Source organism: Paralichthys olivaceus, chromosome 8, assembly GCF_024713975.1.
Source record: "Paralichthys olivaceus isolate ysfri-2021 chromosome 8, ASM2471397v2, whole genome shotgun sequence".
NCBI classification, from domain to species: domain Eukaryota; kingdom Metazoa; phylum Chordata; class Actinopteri; order Pleuronectiformes; family Paralichthyidae; genus Paralichthys; species Paralichthys olivaceus.
In genome coordinates, this window is record NC_091100.1 from 3,746,401 (window position 1) to 3,761,148 (window position 14,748).

Consider the following 14,748-nt stretch of genomic DNA (forward strand, 5'->3'; position numbering starts at 1 on the left):
AATTAAAAAGAATTAAAAAGTTTGATTGATTCCTCGTGTCAGTGGATCGTGGGTGTGGCGGCTCCGAGCAGAGCAGCTCTTATTCTGGTCTAACGTTAGCTTGATGTCGCCTCACACAATTAAACAGAGACGGTGCAGGGACAGAACCTGTGCGTGTTCGTGTGCAGTCATGTGTCTCAGGTCAGGAGGTTTTCACCACTGAGTCGTTTGGAACCAGGACACAACAGGTTGCTTTGTAGTGAGGAAAGTTAAAAGAGGAAACCTCCGCACTGAGAGAAGCTCGAGGGAGATACACGAGGAACTGAATTAACATTCCTGGCTCTCTCTCTCAGTGACACTTGGGTTTTGTCGTAAAACTGATGGACAGTCCGTTCTCTTATTGCTATGAATCACAGTTTGTTTATAAATATAGATGTGGGGGGGGGCATCAAAGTCCTGCATGTTCGACCAATCGTGAGACAGTCTCAGCTGTCAGTCGTGAAGCTTTACCCCGTTTCTGTAATATGAAAATAAGTTTAACACCAAACTTACGTTTGGTGTCACCAAACTGACAGACATCAAACTGGCTTAGATTATAAAGAAACTACTATTTCTTGTGTATTTTGAGCATTCAGTTTGGCCCATGTCCTATCTGCTAACATGGAGAAGGCAGGGCCATACTACAGCCAGCCAGCAGGGGGCAAACAAGATTGTTTGGCTTCACTTTAGAGGAGCCGTCATGTCGTCCATCTTTTTATACAGTAAGTTATAAAGGCTTAGTGTACGGAATCTATACTGTGATAGTATTTTTGTTCATACAAAATCTAAAGCGTTGTAATTATCGTTAAATATGTAAATGTTTAACATTCTCATATACTGTATGCTAATTATAAAGCTAAAACTAGCCAGTTAGCTAAGCTAGACACAGGGGAACATGGGGAACTAGCTTAATTCTGTCCAAAGATAAAATTACCTGTGACACCTCCGACACACAAATGAGCATTTCCCCCAAATCTTAAACTACATTCCTTCAAAATACACAAAACCTTGTTTCTTCAGCTCCACATAGAAAACACAGAAACCTCTAAAGCTCAAAAATATTGTTGTGTGACAATAATAGTTAATGAACTTAAAATTTCTTGAATTAACAAGCTAGCTGTTGCCCTCTAGATTGTTCCAGTCTTTATGCTGGTTAGTGTTCATCGGACTGAAAGCAGAATCACATCTCATCTATCGGTAAAATCACAAAACTTTGACGGTGCAGTCACCTGTAGAAGTTTTAAGCTGCGTCTACGCCACACGAGTGTCTAGCCTCAAGCATTCCTCTAATTTCTTTGCGCTCTTTGAAAAAAAGTCCACATCTGTTTCGACTGTTTCCTGAAGCCGACCCAGTAAAACTGGTCTGACAGCGCTGCAAACGGACTCGCACCCTGCCTCTGTGATGTTGGGAGCGTTTAAGCTTTAAGCTGCTGAGACAGACCTCGACTATATTTCACATTATGTCACGAGACTTAATGGCATCTGCCTCACAAAGGTGGTGAAACCTAGTAAGGCCATGAGGCTATAGTTAGTCAACTGTGAGTCAGTGAGAGCCAAGCAATCTGACACATTCTGATATTGTGACCTCACGCTGCTAGCAAGTCTATTCCTGCCTGATATCTACATACACCTGACAGTCTGAACCACTACCACCTACTTTTACTTTTTTATTATTTTGTATATGTGAATGGTGGAGGAGCCATGAATGTAGTCATATATTATTTTTATTTTACTTTTTCCAACTCATTCACGCAAATAAATAGTGACCAGTTCACAAATCGTCATGAACAGCATTCAGCAACTTTAAGCATCTCGTAGCCTCACAGCAGAATGACTGAAGCAGAATGACTGAAGCAGAATGACTGAAGCAGAATGAATGAAGTAATATTATTAGATTTGTTTTGTCTGTTTTAAATGAAATGTATTGTTGTGACTGGTAACGTTCTGTCACGTGATTTGATTGTTGATAGATTTGTTTCGTTGATTACTTGGTTCAGAATTTGTGTGCGTTAAAATAAATAGGTCTTTTTTTTGGCGTTAATAAAATCATTGACCTCTTCTCACTGAAACTCTTCAATCGAAGGTCAGAACGTGAAACTCAGGCCTCGAATGGAAAGTTCAGACTAAACAACCTCGACTGAGCACAAACGGTTAAAGCGCTTGTTGACTGAACCTTTCCATGAAACAGTAGCTCAGCTGATTCCGAGCTTGGTTTCCACTGTGATTGCTTCTTTAAAGTTTACTTTTAGTGATAGCGTTGACATTAAGAAACATGGGGCAGTGCAGGACAATTTTACAATACATGTACGATGTGAGTATTTGAATAAAAGCAGGAGTTTTATCTTCCTGCACATCCACACGTTGTTTTGAGGAAACACTTCACAGTTTACAGTAAATACATTTGTACCTGGTGGTGGAGATATTTCAAACAATGATTGACCAAAAAGAAAAAGACTCTAACTTTGTCTTTGAAGATAATTCTCATGTACAATAGAATTAAATACAATAGAAGTTAATTTAAGTAAAATCAACTGTAAGACTCAAACCAATAATGAAAATAATTTTGCCAATAAAATACCAAACGATATTTAAAAGATGGTTCCCACTCAATTTTGAATTAAACTCAGATTTTTATAGATAATAACTTCAAATTTTAGTTTTCTCTTTGGGAATCTTTGGTGGGAACAAAAGAAAAATGAAAGGACAGAGAAAAGTGTGTGTTGCTGTGTTTCATGGAGTGAAGACCTGGAAACAGGAAAACTTTATGACACAGTTCCTACCATTTATTGTTACATCCTGAAACCACATGTGGTTCAAACATTTATGAGTCAACTTAAGACAAATAAAGAATCTAGTTCTGTGTTAAAGTTTTTTTTTTAAATCTTTGAACCTCTGGTTAAAGAATGAAAAAACCCAGAGGCAGTTCTTTCTTCCTACATCCGGGCTGAGTTATGTCCTCAGACGTTTGTTACATCACATCCTGTGTCAGTAAATATTGCAATCACCTCCTTCTTCTCGTTTTCTGTGAGGAAATGAAACGAACACTTCTGTTCCTGCAGCTGTGGTGTTTGGAAATGTACTTTTCTTGCTTCTAAAATCAGATTAAATGCAGAGCAGCAGAACTCACAGATACACTTGACAGGCACATGAGTATTTCTTTTCTAATTTTATCTATTTAGATAATGCATTATAAAACCTGTCTGATCTGCATTTATAATCCTTTAACCATCCTCCTTCCAATTGTTCTGTTCTGATATATTTTAATTTGTTGTGTACACATGTGTATAAATATTCATATTTCTTGTTCGCTTCAGTTCCTCTCGGTGTTTCCTGTTGTGTCTGGTGTTAAAAAACCAAATAGAGAGATAATTATATGAATAAAAACTGTGTGAGACCGAACCCACGACATCTGAGGAATGATATCTTGGCATGTTTGGTGTCCTCTCCTGAGTTTCTCCATGTCTCTGTCCCTCATGTCTGAGTGACTCGTCTCACTGGTGCTCAGCTGATGCTGCTCCTCTCAGATCAGAGGATCTCAGAGCAGCTGAGCTCATTACCCAGGTCACAGGCTGCAGATTAGCAGGACAGATTTACTGCCACAAAGTGGAATGGCACATTTTCCCTCCGCACCTCACTGTCTTCTCACGTGAGACCTCATGTGAACCACAGAAGGTCTTCACTGTGTTCTTCTTTTGTGATGTAGTGTAGATTATTTAATTTAAGAGGGCCACAGTATTTCAGTCAACATGAAATGTGTCATTGACTATGTTACATAAGAGGTGAATATTTCTTCTCTCTTTCTTTTATAAGTGTGTGTGTGTGTGTGTGTGTGTGTGTGTGTGTGTGAAGTCATTTCATGGCATTGAAACTGGAAACAAGGGCGGAGAAAGAGGAAAAGCGTTTTCACAAATGCGATCTGCTGCAGAACGAGGAAGTGAAAACACAAACCGAGTGTAAGATTAATTCCCCCTCTGCTGAAAATCTGATAAATTGGCACAGATGGAATTTGATTTGGACAAATAGTTATGAGTGAAATGTTTTTGCTGGACCTTTGTGTTCAAGTTGTTCAGAAACGTTTTGTTTCCTGCCAGTGAGGTAGGCAGCTTAATCTGCAGCTCAGGGGCTTCCTCTGGTGTCACTTCTTCAAACTGCAACCAAAGATTTACTGTGAGCGTGTGGAGTGACCTGTACAGTGGCTCATGACAGACAGACAGACAGACGGACAGACTGACAGCTGACAGACAGACGGACAGACTGACAGACAGACAGACAGAGAATCAGGTCAACATCAGATTCAGAATCAGACGCAGTTCGTTGATCCCTGCAGGGAAAAGTTTTGTTACAATAGTTTTAGCCAAGAATATAAATATGTACTGACCAAGACAATAACATCTAATAGAAGTAAACAACATAGGTAAAACTATAAAATAAAAAAGGTTTTAAAACATATGTGCGTTATAATACAATGTGTGAAATGAAGCTAAATAAGAATATATAAAGTACAGTAAACACAATAAAGACAGAGGTTTCTGGAATCAGTAGGTTACTGATATGAAGGAGAAAAAAATAAAATAAAATAAGTGTAAATAGATAAATAAATGCAGAAATAACCAATGCAATGCATAAATGAATGAGAAAATAAATACATTGATATATATTTATGTATTTCTATTTGTTATAACATTTATTTCCACATTTGTCTCCAGATTCATTCATTTCTTTCTACATGTATTATCACATTTATTTATTTAATTATACATTTCTACTATTGCATATTTATCTATTTATATTTTAAAACATTTTTATATTTCTGTGTCTATAGTAGTTTGACCCTGTGGCCACTGGGCTACACTCTCAGTCCAGTAGATGGGGGTCAAGATTGTTTAATCGGTTTTACCAAACGCTAGAAGAAGAATCTGTTCTCTGTAAAGAGGAAGTGTGAGTTTCTATGTTTCTGTTTTTAAACGTGTTGTTTTCCTGGAAAGAGGAAACATGAAGTTCACAGTTTTAAAAGTGTTTATCTGTCAGCACTGACGAATGTGCGCAACCGGAAGAACTGTGACTGTTTTTTTAAATCTCTGTTTGTGTTTATTACGCGACTTTTTACTTGTGGAGAGAAGAAGAAAAGTTTTTGTTTTCACCAGGTAACTTTATGCTGTTTTCAAGCTTCATTGTCAGAAGGTCAGTTCAGTTCACTTTAATTCAAAACGTTAATTTAAGAATAAAATAACCCGGAACTCACAAGCTCACGTGTCAGACTCCTTTTAAATAACAGCAATTTTAACGTACAAGCGTCATTTTTATGGTTAAAACAATGGAGTTTAAACATTATTCTGACTTTGTCTGAGTCGTGTCTGGCCGATCTGAAATACGGCTCACATGTGATTTATTTAGTTTGCTCGTATTTCAACGCAAACCTCTCTCTGTTGAAGTTGGTGTGGATTTCAGTTTGCAGCTTTGATCAGAGTCAGTGAGATCAAGAGTTTACACCGAACTGTAGATCAGTTAAAGTTATTTTAAAGAAGTGTCTAATATCTGCAGTATTCAGGAGGGAACGTTTGAAATACACCAGAATAAACACACCGAGGCTCATCAGTGATTTACAAATACAAATACAACCAAACACATAGAACTGGAATCAAGAAAATAATCAAAAAATAATATATTCATGTAAATATAAAATCATCTTGCCTGAATTGAATTAAATTATAACTTTTTGCCTAAAAAACTATAAAATAAAGAAAAATCTGTCAATTTCACTAAATACAGAGACATCACTACATAGCTTAATTAAAACAAAATACAATGTCCCATCTAATTTGAACAATTTCACTTGCCTCCTTTTCCATAATGTTTAATTTTTCCTATTATTTTCATGTATGAATAACAGACTGTAAAACAATGTTTTGTGCTGTTTTGAAAAGAACAGTCTATTGTCTCACGTCAGTCTCCCACAATGATCTACTCCTCTGGCTCCACAGAATGTCCTCCGCTCTTTCTCGTCATGTCCTCTGGGAGTCTGAGGGGCTGGTGGCCTACCTCAACCCACGGCCCTGGACCCCAGGCTCCAGTATCCTGGAGAGCTTGAACCCTGGCAGCCCAGGAGGAAGCATCTTCCACCTGCAGGAGCCTGAGTACTTGTCCTGGCTGCTGGGGGCGAGAGCCGTGTCGGAGCTGCTGTGTGAGAGGTTGGGGGTTCGTAGGTGTGCGCTCGTCAGCAGACCCCACAGAGACAGACCTGCCCAGGTGAGAGCTGGAGAGTGCAGCCAGTGAAACCTTTTGAAGGTTTATGATAATATTTTAAAGCTACCTTTTTTGCCAATATTGTTTTGCCAGCACCAATGTATCTGCATTTCTGAAGCTATGAAGTCAAGCATTACTCAAGAGTTTTACTTCTGCCATGATGGGAAAACCCTGAATCTTTTAGTCCCTCAAACGTTTTACAAGTGAAATAAAAGGTTCTTGCAGACAAGTGGAAATAAGGCAATTTAACCCATCGATGGCAACTACATCCTGTTCCACTCCAGTCCACCAGATGGTGATATTGCTGAACACTATACACATGAGGCAGTAGGGAATCCTCCAGCACAACAACAATCAGCAGCCCACAGGTGTTTAAAACAGTGGATGTGACAGTTTGTCTCATTCATGTTTTCATTTTTCATGTTATTTTCATTTCCACAGATTCGTGTCCTCCCCTTACATGGTCTGGATGCACAGTGGCGCCCTCACCTGGCGGGAGAGGAGGAGCACAACGCCCAGGACCCGGGGTACTGCACGTCCAAGTCAGCCCCCAGATGGAGCGACTCAAGCCTGACAGAAATCCAAACCAAGATTCGAGCCAAACTTCCGTCTCCCAACGCTGCTCCCAACCTGACTTTCCTCGGGGACGACCCGGCTCACCCCGGGCTGTTCTCACGCATTGTGCGTGGGGAGGAGCAGCAGTGGCGTGTGTGGGAGGACGAGGGTCATGTGGCCTTTCTCACGCCTTTCCCCAATTCCCCTGGACTCACTGTGCTGGTCCCACGCCGACCTCTGACCTCGGACATATTCAGATTAGAAAAACCTGATTATGAAGGATTGGTGCTGGCGACTAAGAAGGTGTCCCGCCTTCTCGAGGAGGGGCTGGGTGCCTCTGGGGTGGGGCTTATTTTCGAGGGTTTTGAGATTGACTACGCACATGCCAAGTTGATACCATTGTTTCCACCTTCATCATCAAGGGCAGGAAGTGACATCACTAAACCTGGAGCGCCCCAGTTTTACCCCACCTACCCTGGATATGTGAGCTCAGAAGATGGACCTGAAGCCGGCCTGGAGAGTCTGACGGAGATACACACCAAACTGACTCAGGTCTAAAATGATTCCCGCTCGTGTGCTCACACGTCACGAGTGAAAACTAAACCTTCTTCATTTCATCTTTATTTCAGAAAATGCTTTATACGTTTATTTGATCAATACAAACATTTAAAAAAAATTTTTTTTAAAGTATCTGCGTGAAAATCAAAATATAGATTCCAAAGATAATTCTAAACTTCAAATCTTTTCAAACAATGTGTACCGAGAGTTTTTAATCAGAACAAATACAATGTATATTTGTGTATTTTATGTTTTTAGTATATGGTCCAATGACATCATGTGCCTGGCCACTCATTACATTCCTGCTAATTGGTCCCCCAGTGTGTTTGTCCCATGATGAGACTTAATAAATGACTAATTGTTTAATCAGTGCTCTGTGCCCCAGTCACCGCTCCAGGCCGTCATTACAGATGTGTACGTGTTAATGAGAAGTTTTTATTATTGAGATGAGAGGAACCAAATCAACTTTTCAAGAAAAATGTTAAGCTTTAAGGCCGACAGGGAAACAATTTCACAGACAAAACGATTTACAAAACCTTAAAATTATTTATTTTCAAATCGTTATTTTACCACAAAATCTATTGTCACAGACTAAACTTCGATTAAAAACATTCAGAATCTGGAAAATCTGCCAGAATGTGAAACAAATATGTGTTGTTGAATCCATCTTTAACTAGGTTTAAAATTTTTTCATTAACATATTAAATACATTTACAATTTATGTGTTTAAATATTATATGAATTCTGCGACTGTTCGCTATAAATTGCTGTAACGTTCGGTGACACTGACACAACGAAGTCAGTTTGAACCAGATGTTGTTGTGACTGTTTTTGGTTTTGTCCGGCAGATTATTAATTTATTCGTGATTGGTGAATCGATTCCTACACCTTGACATCTTGGGGATTCTCGGACAGACTCCGCCTGCAGCACCTGATGTCCTTAAGTTCCATCTTGGTGATGTAGAGAAGAGGCTCGAGGCTGCTGCTCAGGTCCATGAGGGCGAACACGCTGGTGCTGATCTGGCAGTGATACTGCAACAACGAGTAGTACGCTACAAAGGGCATGAGCGCCACAGGAGGCAGGTAGTTGACCACAATGATGACCAGGATGATCAGCACGGTCTTAAGGGCCCTTTTCTTCACTGGGTGCATCACCTCCTTCCCCGCCACGGAGCGGCGGAGCACCCAGATGATGGAGATATTGCAGAAGACCATGACTGCAAAGGCGAAGAGGATGACGCCGCCGAAGATCCCGCTGGCCTTCACGACATCCAGGAGGCTTTTGGCGACGCCATAAGCCAGCGTGAAACCCCAGACGACCACAGAAATGCCAATGCGGATCTTGTTGTCACGGATACCAGTGAACAGAACTGGGTGGACCACTGCGATGTAGCGGTCGAGGCAAATACACACCTGGGGTAGCAGAACAGTGAAAGAGGGTGATGTCGCTGCGCTGTTTATTCTATTTCTACTTGTTTCAGATTCAGGGACTTAAATCTGAATGAGTGCAGAAGATTTAAAATGAACACTGAAGTAAAGAAAGTGCATAAATATGAGAATAATCAGACAGAGGCAATTCTTTAAACCTGGAGATAAAGTGATCCAAGTACAAAATAGTGATAAATGATCAAGATTAAAATGATTTCCCTTGACACAAGTTACTAAAATACCTTGATGAGATTTCTATTTAACAAAAGAATAATTATAAGAATAAAGAAGATATGATGCTATTTGATCAAATTCACAAGACACTTATCTGAAATATTGGAAACAACAACTCACCAAAAAGAGCGGTGCTATGTCCTTGACCCCGTAAGTGAATCTCTGAAAGAACCAGATATTGCTGTCCCCCAGCAGCAGGCGGTTCACCATATCTATGGGTGTCATCAGGCAGAAGAAGGCGTCCAGGACGGCCAGGTTGAAGATGAAGGTGTCCGAGGTGGAGGCGTCGCTCTTCTTAGAGGCGATCTGCCAGATGACCAGGATGTTACAGGGGGCCCCCACGCACAGGTTCAACACCTTGACCATGAAGTAGAACACGTAGCCGTAAGGGGCCACTGCACACAGCGGGAACTGGTACCATGGCGGAGGTCCAGGGGGGCCGCCCGGGGTGGTGGAGTTGACGTTGCCGGTGGGACTCAGCGTGGAGTTGAACATCGTCGGCTGATGCAGGTAGAAGAGGCTGGAATGAAAAGAAAGAAGTTGGGATAATGTTTCTGAGCATTACTGTCAGAAAGGTCATTTCATCTTCTTACCTCAACAGGGTTCACGATGTCCACAGTCCGACTGAGCTTCACCATGAGGAGAGCTTCTTCATGTGGCACCACATCAACAGGGCCAGTGGCTTTTTAAAGACCATCCACTGGGACCGGTGCCACTTTTGGATCGGACCACTCTGATGAATAACAGGTATCAATATTGTGTCTGAAGCTGAACTATGATTGGGCAGTTATGCAAAATAGAGCTGCTAAGCCGTCTTCAGTGATTGGACGGTTTGGTTGGCATGTAGAAGTTAAAGACGCCCCGTGGGGAAATGTTAATGACTTTATTGCCTTAGTCTTAGTAAATGAAAGAATGTCTTTGCCTGCAGGACATATACAGTAACTGCCTCTGTGCAAAGACTTCGACGTGTCATACGGACAGAGTAGTATTCTGAGAATCTGCGTTTTTCTTATTCACGGTTAATGCCAGGGTGTAAAACAGTAAGCTGGTCCCAGGTCTGATCCTATGGGTGCTCTATGTACAGCAGCCCTGCAGCCGAGCGTTCGTCCCACTGATGCAACTGTTCAGTAAACAGGTGATGCAAGGTAAGCAGACTGTTCATGAGAAATCTAATGCAAGGTGTTACTAACTCGCCCTGACTGGGTTCAAGGCTTCAGAAAGAAAAACCCTGAGGGCACACGAGCTCGCAAAGTCGAGACAAACACCCGCGTTCACACATGGTGTCGTTTGTGTCTCACTTTTATGCCAACACATTTTACACATCCGCACTTTCCTGGTCATATGATTCCTGGTCAGACTGTTAGAACAGGAAAAGGAAACGTAGGATCCAGTGTTCTCGGAGCGTAACCATAACTAGTCTATTGTAACCATTGTAGCCAACATTTAATTTCAGCATTTTGTTTGTGCAAAACACCTCAAAACTATAGAATGACGTCTAGTTGACTCAGATATTCAATAAGAAAAGTCAAAGGAGAAGAAAAGGTAAATAGAAGTAAATGATATAAAGATATATCAGGTCATGTTGCCAGTTATGAAAAGTAAAAAAGTGAATATCCAGCTTTAAGCAGAATGTAGCAGGCAAATGAATAAAAAGGAAACTGACCATGATGTTAAAATAATGGACAGGATGTGAGGATGCAGCTCATGTCCAGGAATAAGTAAAATGAGGTGGTGTCACAATAAACAGATGATGCTGTCTTTACGCACCGGGTATAAAAACACACCCAGCGTTATATTTACATCCACAAGTGTCTGTCAGCTGTTTGTCTGCGGCCGTCAGAACTGATCTCCTCTCTCAGGTAAAGCGATTGTGAATGTTGCTATGACGGAAGCTGTTTTTATTTACTTGAACCTTAAGTGTTGTAAATGCACAGGTTCATAAAACTTACATTTAAGATAATCTAAGATAAGTAAATCCTTCATTAGTCCCACAAAAGGGAAATCTGCTGTGTTGCAGTGGCAAATAGGACAATAAAAAAAAATAGCATCAGTAAAAGTAATAAATAAACAAACATCCAATATAAATGCAAGATAATTAAAGAGAATAGAACAGATACAGTGTGAGCATATGAATACTTTAAAATGTGTAGAGTACATGACTGTATCTTAAAAAACATTCAGCAGATATATTTGATCACATCTGGATGATGACCTACAAATAGTTAATAAAAAAAGGGCAGAACAGTTATTTATGATTCAAATTATACAGCAGTGACCTCTGTAAAAGAAATTGTGTCACTTTAATTGTGAAAGAAAATAATTTAAGTACTTATATTATTCAAAAGTTGGCCTCTTCGTATTTCCCTTTGTTGCATCATGCTTATCTGGCTTTTGCCTTTCACTTGTTTTATTTTTCTAAATAAATGCAAAAAATACATTAGTTACAATGATTCAGTCTAAAAGATAAAAGATGTGCAGAGTTTTTGATCATTGGGAGCTACAAGAAGTTTGAGCAAGAAAATGGGTTTGTGTTAAAAGTTTTGGTTCTTTCAAAAATGTTTATACGCCCAGAATGAGTGTTCGTAATAAGTTGATATACTCTCTTACTATGACCGCCCCCATGTAACAGCTCGGGGACTCACACTAGTTTTTATTTCATTGCAATGTAAATTTAAGTGATTTTCCCTGCAGGCGTCTGAAAGATAAATCACAGGAAACAAATGGAAAGGTTAGAGAAGTGAGTTTGTTGCCACGACACTTTACTGAATTCAGAGAGTCCGGAGCTGCTCCAGCAGAGACACAGAGTCAAAGTCAACACAGACTGTGGTTCCACCGGACGCCTCACACGCCATCATGTAATGTAAATCTATCGAGCGACCGGCTGTCTCAGAAACTCAAAGATTTAAAAAAAAACAATGTATAACATCACCACACAGAATAAACCCAGAGCTATAATAACAATAATGATTTGAATGTGAATTTGCATCATGTGTACAACACCTGGCACAAGAAAAATAAACCTGTGATGATGTAACGATGGAAGAAACTGGTCAGAAGCTTTGAATCTGTCGGAGAAAATATAAAAATAGATTCAATTCTTCAAAACAACATGAAAACAAAATCTACGGAATAGTTTCTGAAAAGACTTTCTGTATCGGTCTCTCGTTACCTCGGCCGAGGAGGTCACGTTTTCACCCGTCCGTTTGTCTGTTAACAAGATTACACAAGAAAACTCCAGATGATAACCAGGAAACCCGGTGGACGGATCAGGGGAGAGCAAAACATTTCTGTTTCATGTTTCCTCAGGGAATAATTCATGGATCCTGATGAAAGACATTTGTTTAAGAGTGTGGATTCATTAGGGGACTGTTGGGTTTTGGCGGAGGTCTACACAACAACAACAACAACTGCAGAACATGTTGAAAACAGCTCCTCTTGAAAAGCTCCTCTGGCTGAAGTCTGAACATTTCCTTGTTTGTGCATCGAGCAGATAAAGTTGTTTGCTTTCACTTAGATCTTCTGCAACGTTCCGCTCTGTGGGTTTGTCAGTGCAACTGATGGAATTCCTCGTGTAGTGTTGATATTTAAAGCTTTACAACATGTCAGCCCTTTAAAGGTGAAGCCAAAAAACATGTCACCGCTAAACCTTGTCTCCTCCATGTTAGCATGTGGGACATGGACGAAACTAAAGTATTAATTAGAATTTTTTTTTCTCAAAGATGGCTTCGTCATTTTAGCTTCTAGATATGTTTGGTTTAAATTAGCTATTGATGCTATAACACGGATGAAATGATGGACAGCTGAGAACGGTAGAGCACAAGCTCCTGTATCCAAGATATTTTGGCTTCGTTTTTGTGCCAAAATATCCTTTTGCCAAAAAAAGGATAGGAAGCTGAGATTCGTCACATCATGGAACCTTTAGAATGTTTAACACACGTGACGTTAACACTCCCATATTTTTTTTATTTTGCAGATATTCAACTGAGAAATTCATCTCAACCTCAAGTATGGGAAACGTCCCCGGTAATGAAACCATGAGCAACAACACCTCATCAATTCGGTACGATAAGATCTTCTACTGCTTCCTTCCCACGACGGTCATCGTGCCTCCACTTGCAATGCCGGCCAACGCTCTGGTCATACGCCTCCTTCTGATCAAACCTGGCATCTGCTGCTCCTCGGAGATCTTCACACTCCATCTTGCGGTATTAGACTTTTTCTTCGGCGTAATGATTCCCATTGAGTTCATCTGGTTTGTGTTGGTTCGATCCCTGGAGACGGCCCACTTCATAGCTTGGAGTTTGAATCAGGCGGGAAGGCCGATCCTGCTCTCCCTGTTGAGTTTGGACAACTACGTCGCAGTCTGCCATCCGCTGGTCTTCCTCCGCCTCAAGGATCCCAGGCTGAGGCTGTCGCTGTGCTTTGTGGTGAATGTCGTCACGGCTTTCTCTTGCTGGCTGATGAAATTCTCCAAAGTGTACAGGTGGAAGGTGATGTCCTGGCTCCTGTGTTGTGCCATCGCGATCACCTCGACCTGCAACGTGCTGATTCTCAGATCCCTCCGCCAAACAGGCCCCAGCAGGAAGGAGCTGCACCCGGTGAAAAAGCGTGCATTCAAAATAGTGCTCACTTCCTTTGTGCTGATCATCGTCCACTACTCCCCTTCCTTCTTGGAATACCTGCTGAGGGTGTTTCTTTTAGGTCCCTTCTCAGCCCTCGCCAGTTTGACCTTCACGGTTCTTTCTTTGAGCAGCGTCGCTCAGCCTCTTTGTTATCTCCAGCGCACCAAGCAGCTGCCGATCCCATGTCACCGCAGCTCTGCTGCTGAGACAAAAACTGTTGCCACGGTTTAGAGACTGACCTTCGTGATGGAGCAGATCCAGAAGTTTCCTATTTCTTTGCAGCATTTCCCACAGAATTAATTCAATCCATGGCGGTCGCTGTGGTGCACAAAGGTTGTATGCCACCTGCAAACCATTAGGTCTGACTGTCTGCGTGGATGGTAAAAACTTTATTCGAGCAAACACAGGGCAAATAATGCGGAATATAGCATCTTACACAGCTACTCAATGCAGCAACAGAGCAAAACAACAAGTTAGAGATGTCTTATGTTATTTTAAGGGGGAGGAAAATAATGTTTGGTTAATTATGAATCTGACAAATTAGAAAACAGTCCGCTGCCAGAGTCGAGATAATTATTGGGAAACGCTGCGTTGTCATGGAAAAATAGGGCATTAGTCTTAGCAGAGGTTTGTAGCGTTTTCATCAGTGTTTGTTTGTTAGTTAGCAAGATAACGTAATATCTATGTAGATGGGTGGGGCCTGATTCAAGAGAGAACCTATGACTTGACAGTTATGTTTCCTATTGTTCGGCTTTGGTGGAGGTACGAGATCTTCTGAGTGCCGTTCTAGTTACATGTGAGATTATTCAAAGGTTAAAGTAAGTATGGTTAGTTTCTGCATGTGTGTAAATACTTACAAACATAAAATTACTAAATTTGTATCTTTGATTCTTAAATTTGGGAAACAGGATGTGAGGTGAGGGAAGCTACTCAACATTGATTGTGCGTCCTCAAAACCATTAGTTATTTAAAAATGTGCTTAAATTATACGCTACTACATTGTCTTTGTGTTTGTGAATCTGTTTCTGTAATGAGCATGTTCAGCATTGGAAAACATAACTTTTAAAACAATAAATGCAATAACAAACTA

The 14,748-nt window shown here is 40.8% G+C and overlaps 1 protein-coding gene across 15 annotated transcripts; it reads left to right on the forward strand.

The window, feature by feature from the left end:
* Positions 1-4,923: 4,923 nt before the first annotated feature.
* On the forward strand, positions 4,924-14,748 carry LOC109639286 (uncharacterized). 15 transcript variants are annotated; one of them, XM_069530078.1, is made up of 8 exons: positions 4,924-5,162; positions 6,000-6,264; positions 6,703-7,368; positions 8,223-8,813; positions 9,232-9,546; positions 9,638-9,783; positions 10,066-10,181; positions 13,010-14,748. In XM_069530078.1, exons 1-4 carry the CDS (start codon positions 5,056-5,058, stop codon positions 8,265-8,267), a joined length of 1,083 nt encoding a protein of 360 aa, XP_069386179.1. In that variant the 5' UTR covers positions 4,924-5,055; the 3' UTR covers positions 8,268-8,813; positions 9,232-9,546; positions 9,638-9,783; positions 10,066-10,181; positions 13,010-14,748. The 15 variants fall into 15 exon arrangements, with proteins under 15 accessions (XP_069386179.1, XP_069386176.1, XP_069386177.1 ...); XM_069530068.1 differs by having other exon boundaries at positions 4,937-5,162; positions 5,943-6,264; XM_069530069.1 differs by having other exon boundaries at positions 4,937-5,162; positions 5,943-6,264; positions 9,265-9,546.

What these genes read in the sequence shown, in the direction of transcription:
- LOC109639286 (XM_069530073.1), top strand. Translation starts at nt 5,056, where the DNA reads ATGTGCGCAACCGGAAGAACTGTGACTGTTTTTTTAAATCTCTGTTTG. An exon ending in ACAGAGACAGACCTGCCCAG is followed by an intron (nt 6,265 to 6,702) that starts GTGAGAGCTGGA and finishes TCATTTCCACAG; the next exon opens with ATTCGTGTCCTCCCCTTACA. An exon ending in TACACACCAAACTGACTCAG is followed by an intron (nt 7,369 to 8,222) that starts GTCTAAAATGAT and finishes TTTGTCCGGCAG; the next exon opens with ATTATTAATTTATTCGTGAT.